The sequence below is a fragment of the Scyliorhinus torazame genome, chromosome 1, assembly GCF_047496885.1.
Source record: "Scyliorhinus torazame isolate Kashiwa2021f chromosome 1, sScyTor2.1, whole genome shotgun sequence".
Taxonomy (NCBI): domain Eukaryota; kingdom Metazoa; phylum Chordata; class Chondrichthyes; order Carcharhiniformes; family Scyliorhinidae; genus Scyliorhinus; species Scyliorhinus torazame.
This window is the reverse complement of record NC_092707.1, coordinates 112,737,567-112,762,199: the sequence shown is the minus strand read 5'-3', so window position 1 is coordinate 112,762,199 and position 24,633 is coordinate 112,737,567. Positions and strand designations below refer to the sequence as shown.

At 48.4% G+C, this 24,633-nt stretch overlaps 1 protein-coding gene across 2 annotated transcripts in view; it reads left to right on the top strand.

The window, feature by feature from the left end:
• Positions 1-21,979, top strand: part of sync (syncoilin, intermediate filament protein) — a 91,387-nt gene extending 69,408 nt beyond the window's left edge. For both annotated transcript variants that reach the window (XM_072500066.1, XM_072500074.1), the window contains exons 3-4: positions 12,827-12,951; positions 19,550-21,979. In XM_072500066.1, coding sequence (XP_072356167.1) covers positions 12,827-12,951; positions 19,550-19,646 — 222 coding nt within the window. In that variant the 3' untranslated portion in view covers positions 19,647-21,979. The remainder of the gene's footprint in view (positions 1-12,826; positions 12,952-19,549) is intronic.
• The last annotated feature ends 2,654 nt before the right edge of the window (positions 21,980-24,633 follow it).

Sequence of the window (24,633 nt, the reverse complement as noted above, 5' to 3'; positions counted from 1 at the left end):
AGCCATTCTGTACTGAGAGTAGCAACTGTAACTTTTCTATCTCCTGTCGGCATTTAGCATCGTCAAAGGTACTCTGCCTCTGTTCCTTAGTGGAGCTGTGGAGCGCTCTCAAAGCTGCTTTTAAATCTGCGCATTTGCTGGTTCGCTGGGCGACCTGTTGTTCTGTTTTCTCTCTTACCTTGGAAGGCTTTATCGTACTGAGTCTGGAAGCTACTAAAGTGAACTAGACAAGATTGATGTGCACGGTCATTTCCTTATCCTTAGCTGCTAACTGTTCCCGGAGTTGCTCGATTATCTTCTCGCTTTTGTTACTGTTTCCCTCGTTCTTTTCTTCCTTCTCAATTAGCTGCCTACGGAGCGTCTTCACAACCTCCTCTGTGCCTCACAACTGTGCCAAACAGGACACTATTGCCATCGGCTTTCTGACTTTCCCTACATTTTTCTGTGGACCTCGTTTAGGTTCTCCCACCAAATCTGTCCAATCGTTCCTGGAACTGACTCATCATTAGCGCAAAAATTTGACCAAAGGGGCCATCCTTTCCCCTTTAAGTATTTTCTAAACTCTTCCTCCCATATGGGGCATTGCTCTGCTCTGTTGGTCGCTGCGACCTCGGGTTCCTGTGGATTCATCAATCTTTCCATTGCTTTAGTGGCCATTACTTCTCTTATCTCTTTCTCTACTTTAAATTTGGGACAGGGGAATAAAGTGGCGATTTGAACAGCGGGTATGGCTTAAGCTATTTTCCGGCTCACAATCCCTCGATAGTTGTACACAATTCTAACGAGTTTAACGTACTCTTCCTGTTAGGTTAGTGCACACTTCCGAAATTCAGTTATTTGGTCAATATGGGACTTGCACTTGTGGTTCTTTCTCTTTCTCGCAATTGGATTCAAAGTTTGGGGGTTCTCTCGGAGTGATAAAGTCACTTCTAATCGATTCCAATCTGGGTCGCCAATAATGTTGCTCTATAATGTTGTTGGTGAACCACAAGCCTTCCCTTATATCGATCAAATGACCACACAACCAGTTAGTTGGTTCAAAAGATGGTTTATTTACATACACAAGAGTTATCTCGGCATGCAAACACAATATTTATTATGAGTTAAACTACACCTATCAGCTACAATAACCTATACATAACTTCAGGGCAACCCGCACTGTGCAAATGGATAAGGCTTTTATCCGGATTTCACTTGGCTGGTTCGAAGAAAGTGGCTCTGTCTCTGCTGGGCTCATCCGTCAGGTAGCGATCGTTGGTCTTGAACTTGGCTGGCTGTTCCTGCTACGATTGGGTTGGCACAGGCCAGATCCAAAAGAGGCAGAATACATGGCTGTGCTCTCTTTTATTCCCCTGGGATTTCGCGCTCGTTGGGGCGGTCCTTAACCTTGGACCCAATAGTTCGACACTGATCACTGTCTTCGATTTCGGCCAATAAAGGGGCGGGTGCCTTGGTGGCTGGACGGGTCCTTAGCGGTCATTGACCTTGGCAGTTGTGCTTTCTGAGTAAGGGGAGTGGCGCTGATCAGTCTGTGGCTGTACCGGTTGCTTGATTGGAGTTCTATTGTTCTGGGGAAATGGACCATTAAAATGCAAACGAGTGGGCTTTCGATCAGGTCTGGTTACCTGTGTTTCAGACACACATAGGCTCTGTATCTCTCTGAGTCCTGGGTTGGCCATAATTCCCATGGTCCTTTGCAGGTGGCCATCTTAGATGGCTACAACAGCCAGAGGTTGCAGTACACATAGGTACTAACGACATAAGCAGGAAGAGTGATGAGGTCCTGCAGAAGGAGTTCAGGGAGTTAGGCAGTAAGCTAAAAAGCAGGACCTCTAGGGTTGCAATCTCCCCGTGCCACATGCCAATGAGGCTAGAAATAGGAGGATAGTGCAGCTAATTACATGGCTAAACAGCTGGTGTAGGAGGGAGGGTTTCCGATTTCTGGACCATTGGGATCTCTTCACGGGCAGGTGGGGCCTGTACATGAAAGACGGGTTGCATCTAAACTGGAGGGGCTCCAATATCCTGGCAGGGAGGTTTGGCAGGGTGATGGGAACCAGAGTGTTAGCTTAGAAGTTGTAATAACTGAAGAGGAAATCGAGAACAAAAATTAGAGAACAACATCACCCTCAGGCAGAGCAGCAAAGATAACAAGTGTGAGAGGGAGGTGGCCAATGCCGGACTGAGGGTGTTGTACGTAAATGCACACAGTATACGGAACAAGGTAAATGAGCTTGTTGCGCACATTGAAATTGGCCGGTATGATGTTGTGGGCATCAGAGACGTGACTGCAAGGGGATCAGGGATGGGCTCTAAATAGACAAGGATGTGTGTTCTATCGAAAGGACAGGCAGATGGGCAAAGGGGGCGGGGTTGCATTGTTAGTAAGGATTGAAGTTAAATCGATAGCCAGGAGCGATAAAGGATCAGAAGGCATAGAATCTCTGTGGGTAGAGTTGAGGAATCACAAAGGTAAAAAGACCCTGATGGGAGTTATGTACAGGTCCCCGAGTAGTAGTCAGGAAGTGGGGCAGAAAATAAATCAGGAGATAGAAACAACATGTAAAAAAGGCAATATTACAATAATCATGGGGGTCTTCAATATGCAGATGGATGGGGAAAATCAGGTTGGTAGTGAATCCCAAGAGAAGGAATTTGTGGAATGTCGCGTAATTGTTTTTTGGAGCAGCTTGTGACAGAGCTCACTAGAGACAGGCAATTCTGGATTTGGTGATGTGTAATGAACCCTCAGGGAGCAGTGACCACAATATGGTAGAATTTGCCCTGCAGTTTGAGAGGGAGAAGCTGGAATCAAATGTAACGGTATTACAATTAAATAAGGGTAACTACAAAGGCATGAAGGAGGAGCTGGCCTGAGTTGATTGGAAAAGAAACCTAGCAGGGAAGACAGTGAAACAGCAATGGCAGGCTAAGGGAAGGACAAGGCATCCATGGCTGACGAGGGATGTCAAGGACAGCATAAAAGCTAAAGAAAAAGCATCAAAGTGGCGAGGATTAGTGGGAAGCCAGAGGATTTGGAAGCCTTTAAAAGCGAGCAGAGGACAACTAAAAAAGCAATCAGGGGAGAAGATGAAATATGAGTGCAAGCTAGCTAGTAAAATAAAAGAAGATAGGAAGAGTTTTTTCAATATATAAAAGGTAAGAGAGAGGCAAAAATAGACATTGGACCACTGGAAAATTTGGCTGGAGAAGTAATAATAGGAAACAAAGAAATGTTAGGGGAACTGAATAGTTACTTTGCATCAGTCTTCACGGTGGAAGACACCAGTGGGATGCCAGAGCTCCAGGAGAAACAGAGGGCAGAGGTGAGTGCAGTGACCATCACTAAGAAGGTTCTGGGGAAACTGAAAGGTCTGAAGGTGGATAAATCACCTGTACCGGATGGACTACCTCAGGGTTCTAAAAGAGATAGCTGAGGAGATTGTGGAGGCATTGGTGGTGATCTTTCAAGAATCACTGGAGGCCGGAAGGGTCCCAGAGGACTGGAAAGTGGTTAATGTAACACCCTGTTTAAGAAGGGAGGGAGGCAGAAAACAGGAAATTATAGGCCGGTTAACCTGACTTCGGTCATTAGTAAGATTTTAGAGTCCATTATTAAAGATGAGATCGCGGAGCACTTGGAAGTGCATGATAAAATAGGATCGAGTCAGCACGCCTTCATCAACGGGGGATCATGTCTGACAAATTTGTTAGAGTTATTTGAGGAGGTAACAAGGAAGTTAGACAAAGGAGAACCAGTGGACGTGATTTATTTAGATTTCCAGAAGGCCTTTGACAATGTGCTGCATAGGAGACTGTTAAATAAATTAAGAGCCCATGGTGTTTTAAAAATATATATTTTTATTTGGGTATTTGCAAGTTTTTATAATAATAATAACAGCGACAGAAACATGATACAATAAACATTTCCACCCCCATCACAATCTTCACACACCCCAACCATAAAACAATAATCCGGCCCTTTCCCCCCTCCCCCCTTTGGAATCCTACTTCTGCTGACATTTTAATTTTCCCCGAGAAAGTCGTCGAACGGCTGTCACCTCCGGGTGAACCCAACCATTGACCCTTTTAAGGCAAACTTTATTTTCTTGAGACTGAGAAATCCAGCCATGTCACTAACCCAGGTCTCTACACTTTGAGTCCCTCCACAGTAATAAGATCCGTCTCCGAGCTACCAGGGAGGCAAAGGTCAAGACGTTGGCCTCTTTTGCCCCCTGAACTTCCGGCTCTTCCGACACTCCAAAGATCGCCACCTCCGGACTCGGCACCACCCGTGTTTTTAGTGCCATGGACATTGCCTTAGCGAAACCCTGCCAAAACCCTCTAAGCTTCGGGAATGCCCAAAACATGTGGACATGATTTGCTGGGCTTCCCGCGCACCTCGCACACCTATCCTCAACCCAAAAAAAACTTGCTCATCCGGGCCACCGTCATGTGTGTCCGGTGGACTACCTTGAATTGTATCAGGCTAAGTACTGGACTGTACTTTAAATTCTGCACTGTAAATTCTATGATAATCTATGATAAGCCTGGTACATGATGAGATGTATTAACCCTGCTTAGGGCATCCACCCACAGAGACCCCCCTCTATCTCTCCTCCTAGCTCTCTTCCCACTTGCCCTTAAGCTCCTCCACCTGAGTTTCATCCAATTCCAGAAGTTCCTGGTAAATATCTGATACCTTCCCCTATCCCTCCCAGATATTGGGGACTACTCTGTCCTGTATCCCCCGTGGCGGCAGCAGTGGGAAGGCTGGAACCTGCCTTCTCAAGATGTGTCGCAACTGCAGATATCCAAACCCGTTCCCTGCTGGCAATTTAGCCACCAAGGCTTTCAAGCTGGGGAAGCTCTCATCTATAAATAGGTCCCCCATCCTCCTAATTCCTGCCCTTTGCCATCTCCGGAACCCACCATCCAGCCTACCCAGTACAAACCGATGATTATTATAAATCGGGGTCCAAACCGATGCTCCCTCCACTCACTTATTTTGCCTCCACTGCCCCCAGATTCTCAGAGCCGCCACCACCACCGGACTTGTGGCGTAACGGGCCGGCGAGAGCGGAAGAGGTGCCGTTATCAGTGCTCCCAAACTTGTGTCTTTACATGACGCCGCCTTCATCCGCTCCCACATCGACCCCTCCCCCACTACCCACTTCCTAATCATGACTATATTAGCCGCCCAGTAGAATTGCAAAAGTTCGGCAGCGCCAATCCACCCTCCCCCCGACTGTGCTCCAGCAACACTTTCTTCACTCGCGGGGTTTTACTCGCCCCCCACACAAAGCCCGAAATAATCTTATTCACCCGCTTGAAAAAGGCCCTTGGGATGAAGATGGGGAGGCACTGAAAGACAAACAGAAATCTGGGGAGGACCGTCATTTTCACGGTCTGTACCCTCCCCGCCAGTGATAGCGGGAACATGTCCCATCTCTTAAAGTCCCCTTCCATTTGTTCTACCAACCGGGATAGTTTAACTTGTGCAGTGCCTGCCATTCCGGGGCCACCTGGATTCCCAGGTATCAAAAGCTCCTTCCTACCATTCTAAGCGGCAGCTCTCCCAGTCTCTTCTCCTGACCTCTTGCCTGTATCGCGAATATCTCACTTTACCCAATGTTCAATTTATACCCCGAAAAATTACCAAATTCCCCGAGGATCCACATAACTTCTCCCACCCCCTCCAACGGGTCTGAAATATTCAAGAGCAGCTCATCTGCGTAGAGCGAGACCCGGAGCTCCTCCCCCCCCCCCCCCCGCCACCCCACCCCCCCGAACCAGCCCTTTACAGTTCTTAGAGACTCTTAACGCCATGGCCAATGGCTCTATGGCCAGAGGAAACAGTAGCGGGGAGAAGAGGCACCCTTGCCTCATCCCTCGGTGTAGTTTAAAATACCCCAACCTCAGCCGGTTCGTTCGCACACTCGCTTCTGGTGCCTGATAGAGCAACCGCACCCAGTCAATAAAGCCCTCACCAAACCCAAACCTTCCCAGTGCCTCCCACAGGTAATTCCACTCCACCCGATCAAAAGCCTTCTCCGCATTCATCGTTACCACACCTCCGCCTCCTCTCCTTCTGAGGGCATCATAACAACATTTAGAAGCCTTCGAACATTGGCCTTGAGTTGCCTGCCCTTTACAAATCCTGTATGGTCTTCCCCATCACCCCCGGGACACAATCCTCTATCCTTGTGACCAGTATCGTAGCCAGCAGTTTGGAGTCCACATTCAGTAGAGAAATTGGCCTGTATGACCCGCAATGCTCCGGATCCTTGTCCCGTTTCAGTATCAATGAAATCGAGGCCTGCGACATTGGTGGGGGGAGGACCCCCTTCTCTCTTGCTTCATTAAATGTCCTCACCAGCAGTGGGCTCAATATCTCTGAAAATGTCTTATAGAATTCCACCGGGTAGCCGTCCGGCCCCGGGGCCTTGCCCGACTGCATGCCCTCCAGCCCCTCAATTATTTCCTCAATTTCAATTGGGGCTCCCAGCCCTTCCACCAGACCCTCGTCCACCCTCGGGAACCTCAACTGACCCGAAAACTGCATTATCCCCTTCAGGGGATTCTGACTCATTTAATTTGCTATAAAAGTCCTTAAACACCTCATTCACCCCAATTGGGTCCAGGACCATAATCCCACCTCTGTTCTTTATTCTCCCTATCTCCCTGGCCACCTCCCTTTTTCTGAGCTGGTGCACTAACATTCTGCTTGCCTTTTCCCCATACTCATAAATCGCCCCCCTTGCCTTCCTCAACTGTTCCACCGCTTTCCCTGTAGTCAACAGCCCAAACTCCACCTGTAACCTCCGCCGCTCCCTCAGTAGCCCCGTATCCGGGGTCTCCGAGTACCTCCTGTCCACCTGGAGTATCTCCTCCACTAACCTATCCCTCTCAGCCCGTTCCGCCTTTTCTCTGTGGGCCCGTATCGAGATTAATTCCCCTCTGACCACTGCCTTCAAAGCTGCCCAAACCGTTGCTGCAGAGACCTCCCCCGTATCATTTGTTTCCAGGTAGTTCTGGATGGACTTGTTCACCCACCCACAGATCGTTTCGTCCGCTAGCAACCCCACATCCAGCCTCCATAGCGGACATTGCCCTCTCTCCACACTAACCCGTAGATCCACCCAATGTGGGGCATGATCCGACACTGCGATTGTCGAGTACTCAGTATCCACCACCCCAGGTATTGTTTTATTATGCTCTTGACGTAGCATAAGCTGCTTCCTTGATGTGCACTCTGACAAAGGAAGGTTCAGACTTGGAGATAGCTTTAACACTTTTATTAAACTATTAACAATTCTCCTACTTGATTCGACTCTACTGTTAATCCTTCTATAGCTACTCAGACTGATGAACCAGTCTGCAACAATCCACGTGGTGGGTGTGATGTGTTTCAAATCAACCCTGTGTACACACTGAGTGTCTCCACTGGAAAGAGACTGAGCATGTGTGCTGTGTCCTTATATATGGGTTGGTGTAATGCCCCCTATGGTAGTGTTACCTCTGTGTGTATCTTGAATGCCCATTGGTCGTGTCCTATCTTACTGACCTATTGGTTGACTGTCTGTGTGTCATGTCTCTGGTGTTCCCTCTAGTGTCTAGCTAGATGTAGTGTATGTACATTAACCCTTTGTGTACTTACAGTGATGTATATCACCACAGGTATTAGAGCCCTGCTCCGAACAAAAAAGTCGATGCAAGAGTATACCTTGTGGACATGGGAGAAAAAAATAAAACTCCTTCGCCCTTGGCCGTGCAAACCTCCATGGGTCTACGCCCCCCATCTGTTCAATAAACCCCTTCAATTCCTTTGCCGCAGCCGGCTTCCTCCTTGTCCTAGATTTTGACCGGTCCAATTCCGGATCAATGACTGTGTTAAAATCTCCCCCCACAATCAAGTTATGTGACTATAAGTCTGGGATCTTACCTAACACTCACCTCATAAATTCCACATCATCCCAATTAGGAGCATATACGTTCACGAGTACCACCCGCACCCCCTCCATCTTCCCACTCACCATTCTGATACGATTCTCCCTGCCTCGAATGCCACTCGTTTATTGATCAAGATCGCGACCCCCCCTGGTCTTTGAGTCCAGCCCTGAGTGGAATACTTGGCCAAACCTTTCTCAATCTAGTCTGGTCTATAGCCTTTAGGTGTGTCTCTTATAACATCCGCCTTCAGCCCCCTCAAATGCGCAAACACACAAGCACTCTTGACCGGCCCATTCAACCCTCTAACGTTCCATGTAATCAGTCTGGTCGGGGGGCTTCCCGTCCCCCCCCCCGCCCCTGCCGACTAGCCATCACCCTTTTTAGGCCAGCCTCCAGCTTGCGCCCCCGGCCTCCTCGAGCCCCCCCTCGGGCATTCACGATCCCCGACCTCCCCTTTGTCCCCTAGTAGGCTGTGTCCCCTAGTAGGCCCCTAGTAGACTAGGGGCTTTTCACAGTTACTTCATTGAAGCCTACTTGTGACAATAAGCGATTATTATTAGTAACAGTTCCTCCCCTGCCAGCAAAGCATCTCCCCCCCTCCCGCTGCCTCCCCCCTGGGTAACAGCACCAGAAACCCAACCCCACATATCAAGCTCCAGCTTAACACCTGCTCGCCCCCCACTATGCTTCCACTATGCTTCCAGGAGTCAGCTGACCAAGCTGACTTGATAGCTCCCACCTATGGCACCAAACAGTCTGTCTCCCCATTGTTCTCTCCTCACACTTGGACAAACATATTCAAAGCATCACATTCCCCAGTAAACAAACATCAGGAAAAACTGTGGAAAAACAACCACAGAAACCACCCCCCCTCCAACCAGCTACCAGTAAGACAAAGTTAATTTTAGCCATCGAAACAGTCCCTTATTGCACATAACACTTCATATTCAAACCAGCACAAAAGTGATTGTCAACAAATCACCACTACAATACTCTCCAAGGATTCAGTGTCTTTAGTTTACATCCAGGCTTTCTTCCTTGATGAACATCAATGCATCGTCTGGTGTTTCGAAGTAAAACTCCCGTTCCTCATATGTGGCCCACAGACAGGCTGGGCACAACATCCCGAACTTCACCCCCTTGTTAAAGAGGGGCTTGCACAATTCTCCCACCTGCTGCTCCGTTCTTTCTTGGCCCACCACAGAACGGAATCGGTGCAAACGTACCACCATCGCCCTCAGCGGCTCGTTCTCTCAGGGCTTCTTCGCGAGGGCTCTGTGCACTCTGTCCACTTCCAGGGGCTGAGGGAACACCTCAGCCCCCATCAACTTCTCCAGCGTGTTCGTCACATAAGCCCTCGCATCCGATCCCTCACTGCCCCCAGGGAGGCCGACGATTCTCAGGTTCTGTCTCCTGGACCTGTTCTCCAGGTCCTCCAGCTTCTCCTGCATTCTTTTCTGGCGGTGATTCATCATCTCCACCTTGGTCTCTAGCACGGTGAGGTATTCCTCGTGCTTGGACACCTTTTTCTCCACCACCTGGATCGCACGTCCGTGGGTTTCTTGATTCTGCACCACCTGATCAATCGAAGCCTTGATCGGGTCCAGCGTGTCCTTCTTAAGCTTGGCGCAGCAATCTTCAAAAAGTTTCACCAGCTGCTCCGTCGACCACTGTGCCGTCTCCCCGCAGCCCTGCTTCTCTGCCATGCTTTCCCGTATTGCCAGCTCTGCTCGTGTCTTCCTTGTAGAGGTTTGTCTTCTCACACAGCCACTTCTGGTCCAATTCTCCATACACTGAAGGGTGATTCCTCCTCACTGTCTCACTCTTCACCGATTTATCCCATAAAATCCGGAAAAAAACAGGGGGAAAAGGTCCAAAAGTCCATCACAGGAGGGAGCTATCAAATGTGCGACCTACGCCTCCATGGCTGCTACCGGAAGTCTAAGAGCCCATGGTGTTGAGGGTAAGATCCTGGACTGGATACAGAATTAGCTGACTGGCAGGAGGCAGAGAGTGGGGATAAAGGGGTCTTTTTCAGGATGGCAGCCAGTGATTAGTGGTGTGTCTCAAGGTTCTGTGCTGGGACCACAACTTTTCACAATATACATTAATGATCTGGAGGAAGGAACTGAAGGCACTGTTGTTAAATTTGCAGATGGTACAAAGATCTGTAGAGGGACAGGTAGTATTGAGGAAGCATGGGGGCTGCAGAAGGATTTGGACAGGCACAAAGAAGTGGCAGACGGAATACAATGTGGAAAAGTGTGAGGTTATGCACTTTGAAAGGAGGAATTTAGGCATAGACTATTTTCTAAATGGGGAAATGCTTAGGAAACCAGAAGCACAAAGGGACTTGGGAGTCCTTGTTCACGATTCTCTTAAGGTTAACGTGCAGGTTCAGTTAGGAAGGCAAATGCAGTGTTTGCATTCATGTCAAGAAGGCTAGAATACAAGACCAGCGATGTACTTCTGAGGCTGTGTAAGGCTCTGGTCAGACCCCATTTGGAATATTGTGAGCAGTTTTGGGCCCCGTATCTAAGGAAGGATGTGCTGGCCTCGGAAAGGGTCCAGAGAAGGTTCACAAGAATGATCCCTGGAATGAAGAGTTTGTCGTATGAGGAATGGTTGAGGACTCTGGGTCTGTACTCGTTAGGGTTTAGAAGGATGAGGGGGGATCTTATTGAAACTTACTGGATACAGCGATGCCTGGATAGAGTGGACGATATTCCTCAATAGAGTGCTTTATTTCACCTCATGAAATGCAAATTTTATTCCACTCATCTGAAATATTGGATAAGGAAAGAATAGCAAGGCCGCATTGTACAGTTTTGATGCTGGAAAGACTCAACAGGTCTGGCAGCATCTGTGGACAGAGGAACAGATTTTATGTTTCGAGCCCGTGTGGCTCTTCCACAGACCTGCAGAAAAGGTAGCGAAAAACAAACCCAAAATTGTGATAGTTGCAAATACTGAAAGCAACACTACAACTTCAAGTGGGGTGCTTCATCTTGGATTGTGTTGAACTTCTTGAGTGTTGTCGGAGTTCCATGGAGTCCATTTTACAGTATACCAGTTTTACACAGGTTTACCATGGCAGTGGAGGAAACCATTGACATTTTTAACAAAGCTCACACACTCCAACATCTCAAGCATCCACTAATGCTCGGTGGGAAAAATACCAGGCACCATTTTCCTGACATAAACACCAACTCTTTTGCCTTAGGCTGAAACAATCATGTGCTCAGTGTAGGAATGCAGAAACTGTTCCCTACAGCACCATTTGTGACTGCAGATATTGAAGCAGTCTGTGTCCATATGCAGCAAGACCTGGACAACATTCAGGCTTGGGCTGATAAATGGCAAGTAACATTTGTGCCACACAAGTGCAATGACCATTTCCAACAACAGAGAATCTAATCATTTCCCCTTGACATTCATTGGCATAATCATCGCTGATTCCCCCACTATCAACATCTTGGCAGGTTACCATTGACCAGAAACTAAACTGGATCAGCCATATAAATACTGTGGCTATAATGGCAGATCAGAAGCTGGGAATTCTGTAGCGAGTAACTCGCCTCCTGACTACCAATAACCTCTCTACCATCTTCAAGGCACATGTCAGGAGTGTGATAAAATATTCTCCACTTGCCCAAATGACTGCAGGTCAAGAATCTCAACATAATCCATGACATAGCAGCCTGCTTGATTGGCAGATCAACCACCAATTTAAACATTCACTCCCAATGCACAGTGGCAGCAGAGTGTGCCATCTACAAGAAACTTAGCAAGGCTCCTTTGACAGCGCCTTCCAAACATTCAACCTCTACCACCTACAAAGGAAAGGACAGCAGGCACATGGGAACACCAGCACATTCCATCCTATCTTGGAGCTCTACTTACCTTTCCTTCACTGTCGCTGGGTCGAAATCCTGGCACTTTCTTCCTAACAGCCCTGCGGGTGTACCTACACCACAGGGGCTGCAGGATTCAAGAAGGTGGCTCACCACCCCCTTCACGAGGGAAATTAGGGATGGTCAACAAATCCTGACACTCACGCCTCATTCAAGAGCAATTTTTTAAAATTGGCAACTCATATGGGAACATACCTGTTCTGGATCTCAAAAACTTCCAAGCTGAAGGAAACCATAGCCAGAGCGAAATAATCTAAATAGAATATTATGAATGGAAAGATTACTAAACTTTGTTACTGACTTCAACATTTTTGTTCTCATCTAACCAAGGGTTAGATTCCCCAATCTTTGCAATTTTTTCCAGTTCTACCAATAAATTTCTCTCTCAGATTTTCTGAATATTTTCTCGTCCTGCTTCTAAAACCAGTTTGCCATGAAATAGCTTTCCTCACTTTCCTTCTCAGGTGTTTACAACGCAGTCAAACAGGTTGACTGTCAGCCTGAAAATCTTTCCAAACACAGCAGTGGCCGGCAGTAAGAGCGGGAGAGACGCCTGGTCAACAGGCTTACTGTGGAATGGCGTCCCTCAAGCTAACAGCCTCTGGCGGCAGACGAGCGACCTGTTCCAGCAATTACTAGCTATGGAAACGGACAAAAGGTCTGCCTCAGTGCACCATTACGTGTGGGAAGAGAATTGGAATTGGAACTTTCCTTCTCAAAACCGCCTCGCCATCTCTGCCTTTAACCATCTCTCCATATTACATTCCCCCTGCAGCTTTGAAGCATCTAGGTTTATTGCTACTTTGAAGTCCTACACATTTTGTTCGTTGAAAAGACATTTTTCTTGAACTGCACCTTTTCTATGGAGTCCAACTTCTGTATTCTGTAGCATTACTGTATGAATATGTTGCAAAAATGTTTAAAGATTATTTTTCAATGGACATTTATGATTATAACAGAAGGAAAAAAGTGAGCTGCAAGAAAAAGTCCGTATGTTGAAAACTGAGCTGGCACTGCAGAAGCAAAAGAACAACGACATCAGGTGTTTGACAGAAAGCCTATCTGAGGAATTATTTGTTTACAAGTAAGTTTCTAATCTCTATTTAAAAGTAGTTGCAGTTTGAAAGAAGGACAATGCCTACTGTAAGAGCTCTGAAAGACCATGGGCTGGATTCTCCGGTCGCCGACGCCAAAATCGTGTTTTCCGATCGGCCGGAGAATCACAGTTCCCGACCAAATCGGGGCGGGCGCCGCTCTCGCGATACTCCGCCCCCTCCAAATCAGCACCTCCCGTCCTGGTTGAGCCCCACCCGTGGACCAAGCCCGCATGCATGCCACCAAGTAGTGAGGTCGGGGCATCCGCCCGGGACTGGGGAGTCCAGGCTTGGACAGTCATTGACGTGGCCTGCAAGGCACCCATCCGACTGCACACCCTACTGACTACCCACTGTGTCCCATAAATGTGTAGAGCATCATCGGCTCTGTGGGTGCCCGATGTGCGCACCCCCCCCCCCCCGCCCCCCCCCCCCCCCGCCCCCCCCCCCCCCCGCATCCCACCACCACCACCCAGGCCACCACCCTAGGAGCCGGCAGGCCCTAGCCGACCCATCAACGGGATGGACATGGCCCAGCGCAACCCGTCGCACACCCCAGTGCACCCATCCAAGGTGCTGTCTCACTGCAGAGGCAGCAGGGAACCCGCAGAGCATCTGCAGACCGGTGGACGCATGTACCATGGCCGTCGGCACCCGCCTTGGTACACTGCCCCTCACAAGGCAGACGTCCCGTTAGTTACACCCTCAGCTAGCCCACCACATATCGACAGCCTCAGGACGTTGCCTGAGGCCTGTCCCCTGATGCTCCTCCCCCGACCGCCCGAGTTCCCGACGGCGTAGGTTGTCTGTGGTCACATCTGTCGGGAACTCGCCGTGGCGGCTGCAGACTCAGTCCAGCACCTCCACAATCGGGGTTGGGCATGGGAGTACTCACCATGCTAACTTGCCTACCCTTTATCTCCTGCAGAAAATGGAGTTCGGTATCGAGTCAGGAGTGGTTGGCATCTGCTTGGCCACCGCAGCTCTAGCCGAAGGGCTGAGGCTGCATCAACAGGAGCTGCTCAGGGAGGGCCCTGCAGAACTGGAGCCTGCCCCAGAGGAGCAGGAGTCAGCTGGTGAGGATGGAGAGCAGCCACCCAAGAGACCGAGGAGGAGGTGGGGAGGAGGGGTTACATCAGGCCTCGTGTATCTCAACAACGCCTATCATACAAGGCCTGCCAGACCGAACATGCCGCTGACGCCTGCAGCTGAGTAGGAAGACCGTGAGACATCTGTGCAGGATCATGGCGCATCAGAACCGTGGGGGTATGGGGAGGGGGCGGGACCCGCTCCCGGTGGCAGTCAAGGTGACGATTACCCTGAACATCTTTGCAACGGGGTCCTTCCAGACGCCGAGTGGGGGCTTGTCTGCGATCTCCCAGATCTCCATGCACAGGTGCGTTTGCGCTGTTACAGAGGCATTGTATGCCCAGGCACCACAATACATCCACCTGGACATGGACCAAGCCCACCAGGTTGCCCGGGCAGTGGGATTTGCTGCCATCGGCAGGATGCCCCAGGTCCAGGGAGTGATCGACGTGACATATGTCCCCTTAGAAGCACTGCCCTTCACAAACCGAAAGGACTTCCATTCCATCAACGTACAGTTTGTATGTGACCACTGGCTGCACATCATGCACGCCTGCGCCCGATACCCGGGCAGCATGCTTTCATCCTGGCGCACTCAACGGTGCCCAACACACATTTGATGTACTCCCCATGAATGAGGGGTTGGTTCCTAGGCGATAGGGGGTATATGCTGCAGTCGTGGCTGATGGCACCCATCCGGAGGTCACAGACTAACGTGGACCCGCTATAACGATGCCCATGCTGCGACTAGGATTACGATCGAGCGATGCATCGGCGTGCTGAAGATGCAGTTCAGTTGCCAGATTGCTCTGGTGGTGCCCTCCAATGCTGCCTTAGGAAGGTCTCCCACATCATCGTGGCCTGCTGCGTCCTCCACACCATCACACAGGAGAGGAGAGCCATGCTGGAAGAAGAGGAGGATGAACGCCAGGCCTGGACGAGGAGGACGCAGAGAGCCAGGATGGGCAGGAAATGAAGCCCGGTGGCACACGGGACAAACAGATTGCCTCGAGGTTCGCCGACTAGGGGCCTGGCCACCGACAGCTCAAACGTCCCGTCCCACCTCCCCTGCACCCCCTCACTGCACCTGCACCCCACCCTATGCTTCCCACTTGCTACATTACAGGGTGCCGGGCCTGGGCTGGCAGTATCAGTGGGTCTGATCCTTCAGAGGGAGGATGATAATGACCCACTCAGCGATGAGCTCTGGGGATCTGTATCATTTGACAAAGTCTGACTCCTGCCCTCAGTAGCACATTCCACCATCCACCCGGGTGATCCATGCATGTGTGCTGGCCATTCCACCCCGTTGAACCCAAACCGCGGGGTGGTGAGGGTATGGACAGGGCCCAGGGAGTGGGAGGAGGAGAGACCAGGGTGGGGGGGGCGGGGTTGTGTACTGGGGCGGTGTACGGTGGTGGGTCATGAGCGGTTAGGCCCTGCCACATGGTGCCCCCACATATCTGGCCCTGTCCCCTGCTTCTTCCAAGGGCAACCCCGAGAGTTGCCGCCGGCTACCAAGGGGGCCCTGGCCCGTGTTCACCTCCAACACCCATGCCCCACACCACCAGCCCAGCCCATCCCTCACACACATCAGACAGAGGACCGAGGCAGTTTGGAACAGGTGTTTATTGTGATATATACCTGTATTGTGCCCTCGCCTCTATCACTAACCTATGTGCATCACCCACTTATCTGGTGTCTAACTTTCTAGCTTTACGTGTCCTAACGCTCCTTCTAGGGCGTCCCCCGGGTGGTACATCAGAAGTGGAGGTAGTCTGCTGTGTATCCGCCCTGCGACCTGGGTCTACTTTGGCAATCGTCCTTTGGAGCAACCGGTGAGATGGGCCCGGCAGCCTTGCATGTGTCACAGGTGGTGTGGTGCCACTCTGTTCTGCCTGCTGCCCTCAGATGTGCCGAGGACAGGTGGGGGAGATTCAGAGGTGCTGTGGTGTTCTGCAACCTCCCTTACGGGGATCACCGGCACAGGCCCCATCACCTCCTCCTCCCTCAGGGTACTCGATGGCCCCCAGGCTACTTCTAGGGATGGGTGTGCAGCCGGAGTGAACTCCGAGGGCTCCCCCGCCACCTGGTGCTGTCAGTCCTGGAGGCCCACTCTCGTCTTGACCAGGGTCTCCATGCTCGCTGCCATGGAGCATAGGGACTGGGCCACCTCCCTCTGGGAATGTGGTACATCACTCTGTGACCATGCCAGGTTTATATGGAACTGGCTCAGGTCAGCCAGCACCAGGCCAAAGCCTTTGACATTCCAAGCCATGACCTGTTGTGACTGGGCCAAGCTCTGGAGCGCCGCTGCACAGTCCATGTTGCTCTGGTACATGACAGCCTGTGGCATGGCTGCCCTGTCCTGTGCCTCAGCCACCACCTGCACAGAGTGCCCTAGGCGTTGGACGTCTTGACCCATGGCCAATACCTTTGCACCCAAGGTGTCCACTGTGGATGCCACCTGTGTGGTGTTTGCCTGGGTCGGCACTGCCTACTGCCCCTGCCGGCAGTAGGACTCCTCCAACTGCACCTGTAGGCGCTGGATAAGTGCCTTCAGTTCCTTCTTCCAGATCATTAATGTATATTGTGAAAAGTTGCAGTCCCAGCACCGCCCCCTGAGTCACACCACGAGTCACCTGCTGCCATCCTGAAAAAGACCCCTTTATCCCCACTCTCTGCCTTCTGCCAGTCAGCCAATCCTCTATCCATGCCAAGATCTTACCCTTAACTCCATGGGCTTTTAACTTATTTACCAGTCTCCTATGCGATACCTTGTCAAAGGCCTTCTGGAAATCTAAATAAATCACGTCCACTGGTTCTCCTTTGTCTAACTTCCTTGTTACCTCCTCAAAGAATTCTAACAGATTTGTCAGACACGATCTCCCTTTGACAAAGTCGTGCTGACTCAGTCCTATTTTATCATGCAGTTCCAAGTACTTCACGATCTCATCTTGAATAACAGACTCTACAATCTTACCAATGACTGAAGTCAGGCTAACCGGCCTGTAATTTCCCATCTTCTGCCTTCCTCCCTTCTTAAGCAGCGGTGTTACATTTGCCACTTTCCAGTCGTCTGGGGCCCTTCCTGCCTCCAGTGATTCCTGAAAGATCATCACCAATGCCGCCACAATTTCCTCAGCATTCTCTTTTAGGATCCTCGGGTGTAGTCCATCCGGTCCAGGTGACTTATCCACCTTCAGACCTTTCAGTTTCCCCAGAACATTCTCCTTAGTAATGGTCACTGCACTCAACTCTGCCCCCTGGTTCCCCTGGAGCTCTGGCATCCCACTGGTGTCTTCCACCGTGAAAACTGATGCAAAGTAACTATTCAGTTTGTCTGTTTCTTTGTTTCCTATTATTACTTCTCCAGCCACATTTTCCAATGGTCCAATGTCTATTTTTGCCTCTGTTTTACCTTTTATACATTGAAAAACCTCTTCCCATCTTCCTTTTTACTAACTAGCTTGCACTCATACTTCATCTTCTCCCCCCTTATTGCTTTTTTATATGTCCTCTGCTCGTTTTTAAAGGCTTCCCAATCCTCTGGCTTCCCACTAATCCTCGCCACTTTGATTCTTTTTCTTTAGCTTTTATGCTGTCCTTGACTTCCCTCGTCAGCCATGGATGCCTTGTCCTCCCCATTGCATGTTTCCTCCTCCTTGGGATGAACTTCTGTTATGCCTCCCTAATAACCCCCAAAAACTCCTGCCATTGCTGTTCCATTGTCTTCCCTGCTAGGCTCCTTTTCCAATCTACTCTGGCCAGCTCCTCCCTCATGTCTTTGTAGTTACCCTTATTTAATTGCAATACCGTTACATCTGATTGCAGCTTCTCCCTCTCAAACTGAGGGGCTGGTTTAGCACAGGGCTAAAGAGCTGGCTTTTAAAGCAGACCAAGGCAGGCCAGCAACATGGTTCAATCGCCGTACCAGTCTCCCCGAACAGGTGCCGGAATGTGGCGACAAGGGGCTTTTCACAGTAACTTCATTTGAAGCCTACTTGTGACAATAAGCAATTTTCATTTTCAGGGTAAATTCTATAATATTGTGGTCACTGCTCCCTGAGGGTTCCTTCACCTTAAGTTCCCTAATCAAGTCTGCCTCATTACACACCACCAAATCCAAAATTGCCTGTTCCCTAGTAGGCTCTACCACAAGCTGCTCCAAAAAACCATCTCTTCGACATTCCACAAATTCCTTTTCTTGGGATCCACTACCAACCTAATTTTCCCAGTCCACCTGCATATTGAAATCCCTCATAATTATTATAATATTGCCTTTTTACATGCCTTTTCTATCTCCTGATTTATTTTCTGCCCCACATCCTGATTACTGCTAGAGGGCCTGTACATAACTCCCATGACGGTGTTTTCACCATTGCGATTCCTCAACTCTACCCACAGAGATTCTATGCCTTCTTATCCTATATTGCTCCTTCCTATCAATTTAACTTCATTCCTTACTCACAATGCAACCCCGTCCCCTTTGCCCATCTGCCTGTCCTTTCGATAGGACCTGGTAAACAGACACTCGATATACAGGCACCTGGTATGCAAACACCCAATATACAGTCACCTGGAATACAGACACCAGGAATACAGGCACCTGGTAGACAGCACCCTGTACACAGACACCCAGTATACAGGCACCCAGTATACAGGCATCTGGAATACAGGTACCCGGTATACAGCACCCAGTATACAGGCCTTTGGTATCCAGTCACCTGGTATCTAGGCACCCAGTATACAGTCACTCAGTTTCCAGGTTTAGCTTGCCACCCCACCCCCCATAATCCTTTACCCCCTTGTAGATCAAAAATCTGTTCTAATAATCTTGATTACTCCATAGTGAATCTCACTGGAAAGTCCATAGGGGGGAGAAACATGAAATCAGGTGTAAGGCAAAAAACGCTTATCAAAATTAGTTTTGCTAAAATCTTATTACAGTAGCCAATTTTATTCAAGAGGCAAATATTTGGCTGATCATTAATTTCAACAGCTTCACAATTCATCAGAGAAAACTTCACAAGTTGTAAATACTCTTTTTGAAAACACAGGGTCAGAACTTTCCAACAATTCACAAGGGGAATTGCCCAGGGACCAGACAGTCAATCCAAGATCTTTAATCAATTGGATACACTCAACAGTAGCAGCAATGGAGGTACTGCAATTGGAGAGGGAGGAATAGTAACCAGTGAATTCTGATAGGAAATGTCAGGGGTTACATGTTAAACTGAACTCGGTTGTGAACTAATCTCTAATTTCCTTGAGAAGGAACAAGGGAGGAAAGAAATAATGAAAGGAAATGAAATGAAAATCGCTTATTGTCACAAGTAGGCTTCAATGAAGTTACTGTGAAAAGCCCCTAGTCGCCATATTCCGGCGCCTGTTCGGGGAGGCTGTTACGGGAATACGGGAAATAATATGATTCTATGAAAGTTACTTTAGTTCTATTTCCATTTGAAATGTTTCTTGACAATGCGTTTTCCTTTGCAGGCAAAGTGTAACAGCTTACGGAAATCTTATTGAATCTTCAAACAAGTTAACTGGAAGAATCACGAGTGAATCTGATGGCATTGAGACAGTTCTTTAAATAATAGTGACCAGTGCATTTTTTCCTATTAAAGTGAAAAATGTATTTGTTTAAAATCCATCTTCACCAAGTACTTAATACATAATAAGTATTTATATAGCACCTTGTAGTAATAAAAACATCCCAAGGTGCTTCACAAGAGCAGTATAAAACAAAATCTGATACCGAGTCAGAAAAGGAGATATTGGGCGAAGTGACCAAATGCTCAGTCAAAGGGGTAGGTTGTAGGCAGGGTATTAAAGGAGGGTATAATAGTAGAGCAGCAAACAGGTGTAGGTTTTCCATTATTTATGTTCTTTCAGATTTCAATATTTTCAGCATGATTGAATATAAAAAGAGCAGTCGATATTTCTGACTCACTGGCAAAGTCCTCCCTCAGAGGGAATATATTATCTTGTAGGGCATGCAACTCAGATTTAAATTAATGAAGACCAATTGCATATACTGGGTTTGTAGTCTCTTGATTATAGAAGATTAAGGGCTGATCTAATTGAGTTTTTTCAGATAATTAAATTAGTTGACAAGATAGTGCTAGGAAGATAAAGGTAGTTTTAAGGGATTTATTTTTATATTGGTAAACATTAGAAATAAGGTATAGTTTTAAGTGGATTTAATTTCATGCTTCTGTGCCTGGAAGGGTAAAACCTATAGTTAGATTTATGATGGATAAAGGTATTTGTATCTGTGGCGGTTGGTTTCAACTCCAACTGTGATCCTATTGTTCTTAGAGAGGGCTGCGGCACGAAGAGTAAATAAACCAGCAGTGGTTGCTTAGCAACTGGATGCTTGTAAGGTAGAGAAGCTTTAGTTTAGCTAATTTGATTGCAGTTGGAGATAGGTAGTGAGAGAGAAGGCAGCTCTCACAGCTCTGCTATAAAACAGTTGGTTTGAGAAGGCTAAAGAGGGAATATTTCTCTCAGCTTTGCGAGAAGAAAAGTCATACTATGGAATAATGGTTAAGACAACAGATGCCGGAAACCTGAAGTCCAGCTAGTTAAGGAAATGAGAGCAATGAAGAGAGGTTTCTAAGAGGTCTGGAGTTAACGGAACAGAGCAAACTGGGAACAGATCGTGAGAGGCCAGAAAGATATCTGCAAGTGCTAAGGTTTTTGAGAAAGTTTGGGAGACATTATTTGAAATAATTGGGGAAATCGGTATCTGAACGTCAAAGTTTGTGTAAAAGACTTTAAGACAAAGGAAACCTGACGGGAGAGGTTTAAAACCTGAAAGTGAAACATTGATGGAAGCAACGGAGGAGAAGCATAATTTAAAAGAAGATTTGAAAGTGTGACTTTTGAAAGCGGAATTTGAAATCCCTCGTGCGGAAGCCAGAGTTCTTTGAGACAAGAAGGTGGCTCACGGTATAAGAATCATTTGGAGAGATTCTGAGGAGAAAAGCACGGACACTAATTTGGGTTCAGAGCAGAGTGTGTATTTGACCACAGCTAATCTGTGTGCTTAAAAGGGGCTTTGTGTTAATGGGACCATTGTAGCTTAAGATGTACTTTATCATCCATGTTAATCTTAAAATCTATGTGTCTTTGTTAAGCTAAGGGGGGAGTAAAGGAGTAATAATCCAACTTTTCATGTTTAATAAATGTCTTTTTCCTTGTTGTTAAGACTAATTAGCAGTCCTCTGGCTCTTCCTCCACGTTTTATTAAAAAAAGTAAACATTAAGATCTTTTAAGCCAGGGTTCCATTCTGGGATCTTCCTGTCCAGTTATAACACCAACTGGGATCGTAACAATACATAAAGAGAATTTATTTTCTCTGGCAAGCTGAATCCAGAAAACAGGTGGCATAACATTCAAATTAGAGCTGGCAGAAGTCAGAAATCAGTCCTTTTGACAAAAGTTAGTGTAAATCTGGAAATTGTTCCCCAAAAGCTGAGAAGATCAAGTCAATTGAAAATGTCAAGACTGTGATTGATAAGATTTTTGCTAGACAAGGGTATTAAGGTTTCAGATACAGTTCACCTGTGGTCTAATTGGCTGAATAGCGTCCTCCTATTCTCATGAGAGGAACTTGAATCCTTTATGGAACAATCTTAGTTTATTTTAATAGAGTCCCAGTAGACACAAGCCTAGCGGTCAGGAACTGCTTCTTACACTACAGTAATAAGTTGTATCTGCTAGTTTAAAATCAGGTGAAAATATTCTATAGCGAATCTTTACAAGCTACAAGAGCCAAATATGATCTGTTTTTTGACTTGTTAAAGCAATCTAACTTCCCTTCTGGAGTGATGCTTGAATTGTGAATTTAATTTGGTGTGGATCGATTCATGTAAGAAGTTTTGCAAATTTGTTGTAACATTATATATTCTGAACCACTATTTTGTCTAAATATTGAAACAAGTGTTGTACTTGCAGGCCAGTGCTGAATATCATCTTATAACCTGTTATAACCTGCCTGCTTACCATTGGCTGGGGACTAATGACAATCCCACAATCCTGTGGGAGTATGAGCTTCCCCAACGAGGGGGGCGGATAAATCATTAGCAGACTCCCTGTATAAATAAAGCTGGCCAGTTTGGAACCAGCAGAAAGGAGTGAGCAGCAAGCGAAGTTGCTGCTGATGTTGTATATACATATATATATATATATATATTTCTTTGTATCCTTAAAACCCGTGCTGGATTCTTCGTGGCCCTCACAAAATAACCCTAAATGTATGCAGGTCAGTTGAAGCAACTATATGTAACTGTTCAGAATTGAAATCTGAATCTAAACATTTAGAAGCACAGCACATTGGGGCTCCAGTTCATTAATCCATTTCTTTCTCCAGCACAACAACTTTATAGTCGGGATCAATAATTTATGATGGAGTAACTAATCTCATTTGAAGTAAAGATTACTGGTTACATTGTTTGGACATATGTGCCTTGTATCAGTGGATGGTAGATTTCTGATTGAATTGAGCTTGACTGTCATACCTTGCAATCAGATAACCCACTCTAAGGGCGTGATTCTCCACCCTGGGCGCCCGGATTGTGTTCCCCGAGACAGGAGACTCCGAGCCGAACGCTATGCTCCAAGCTCCTGCTGGCAGCAATAATGAGCTCAACATCGCACACCAATGGCCTAAGAAAGGTAAGTGCAGTAAAATCACACACTTGAGTGATTGGAATGCACTTAGTGTTTCGAATGCACTTACCTTTTTTTGATGTGGTCAATGTTTACAAATATTAAGATTTCACCACTTAAGCGACTGAAACGTGAAAGGATATGATTGGATCAAAGCTGCAGATGGTTTCTGCAAGCTGTCAGTCACAGCCCGCTACTGCAAAGCCATGAATGGCTTGCAGATAGTGGATATGTGGGAACCAGGCGTAGGCACAGCTATTCTCCGAGGAATGGGCACATGAAGCTGCAAGGTAACTACTACAGCTACAATGCTTCCCACTGCCCCGGTCTGGACTGCTCTCTAGCTTCCAGACAGGGATCTCTTTTCTAGGTGGGGGGGGGGGGTGTTCTCTTACTCAGGGGTTCCCTGGATGTTCCCTTTAGTCAGGGGGGCCCCGGGGGGTCCATTTAGTTAGGGGGTCCCTGGGGGTCCTCCTATTACAGGGGTCCCTGGGGGGTCCCCTACTACAGGGCTCCCTGGAGGGAGTCCCTCTATTACAGGGGTTCCTGTGGATTCCCCCTATTACAGAGGTCCCGTGGGGGGTCGGATCACCCCCCGTACTTGAGGATAGGGGGCACCCAGGCAATTTGGGGGGCTGCTAGGCAGTGGGGGGGAGGGTTCAGGGCCAATTTGCAGTGGGGGGAGTCGGAGCCGATGTGCAGTGTGGGGAACCGTGCTGACCGCGGGACCTCACCAAGGGGCCGTCCGCTCAAGATGGTGACCCGATTCGGCATTCCACGGCATGCGGAAATTTACATGCCGTGGAACATTGAATTGCATCCCGCTTTACGATCGCAAGAGGATTGTAAAATTGCATCAATTCAGTGCCGGTGGGAAAACATAGGGCTGGATTCTCCGAGTTTGAGGCTATGTCCGGAGGAAGTGTCTAATTTTACGATGAAAAGGTCGGCTCTGCCCCCACACAGATGCCTCACCCGGTGGAGGGCTAGTAGCCGCGCCAGATAAAACCCACGGAGTTTCACATAAACGGCCAGAGAATTGCCGAGTCCGTGGTTATGCATGCGCACAGTGATAACCTGCAGTGGTCGCACCGTACAACATGCGCCGGCAGAGCGCGGACCCGGCATGCCAGATAGTGCCCCCCTGTATCCCCCCCCTTCGCCACCCCGGACCACACCCCACCAGTCCCGCCAGCCCCCGCCAGGGCCCCCCCAGCCAGCGGAACGGCTCCCCCCCCCCGACTGGCGGCGCTGGATACAGTCCGCAGCCACCATGCAAGGTTGATGAAAACTCAGAGCACACGTGTCCCACACCATCGGGAAGTCGGCCCATTGGGCAGAGCATGGGGGAGGGGCTACAGGTGACATCCCAAGGCCGTCCCAATGGCCTGCTGCGTATTCACCAATGACGCCATTTTAGAGGGAGCGGAACATCCGAAAACAGGTGCTGCCCCCGATTTTGGTATCAAAAGGGATTCTCTGTGTCGTGGCCTTTGCGTCCCTAGTAGCCCGGCGTAGGATTTTACTCATGTGGAAGGAAGCGAAACCCCCCGGACTGGAGGCCTGGATAAACGATATGGCGGGGTTCATAAAACTGGAGCAGATGAAGTTTGCGCTGAGAGGATCGGCTCAAGGGTTCACCAGACGGTGGCAACCGTTCCTCAACTACCTAGCGGAATGTTAGAGGGAAGATAGATGACCAGCAGCAGCAAACCAGGGGGAGGGGGGGGGGGGGGGGGGGGGGAGGGAGGGAGGGGGGGTAAATTGTTTGGGTTTTTGGATGGGGAGAGGGGACGGGGGGGGGAGTATTACTTTGTGTTATTTGGTTAGTTTACCATGTTAGTTACATAATGTTATATTGTAGTTATCATGTTATTTGTATTTTTATTTTTTTGATTTGTAA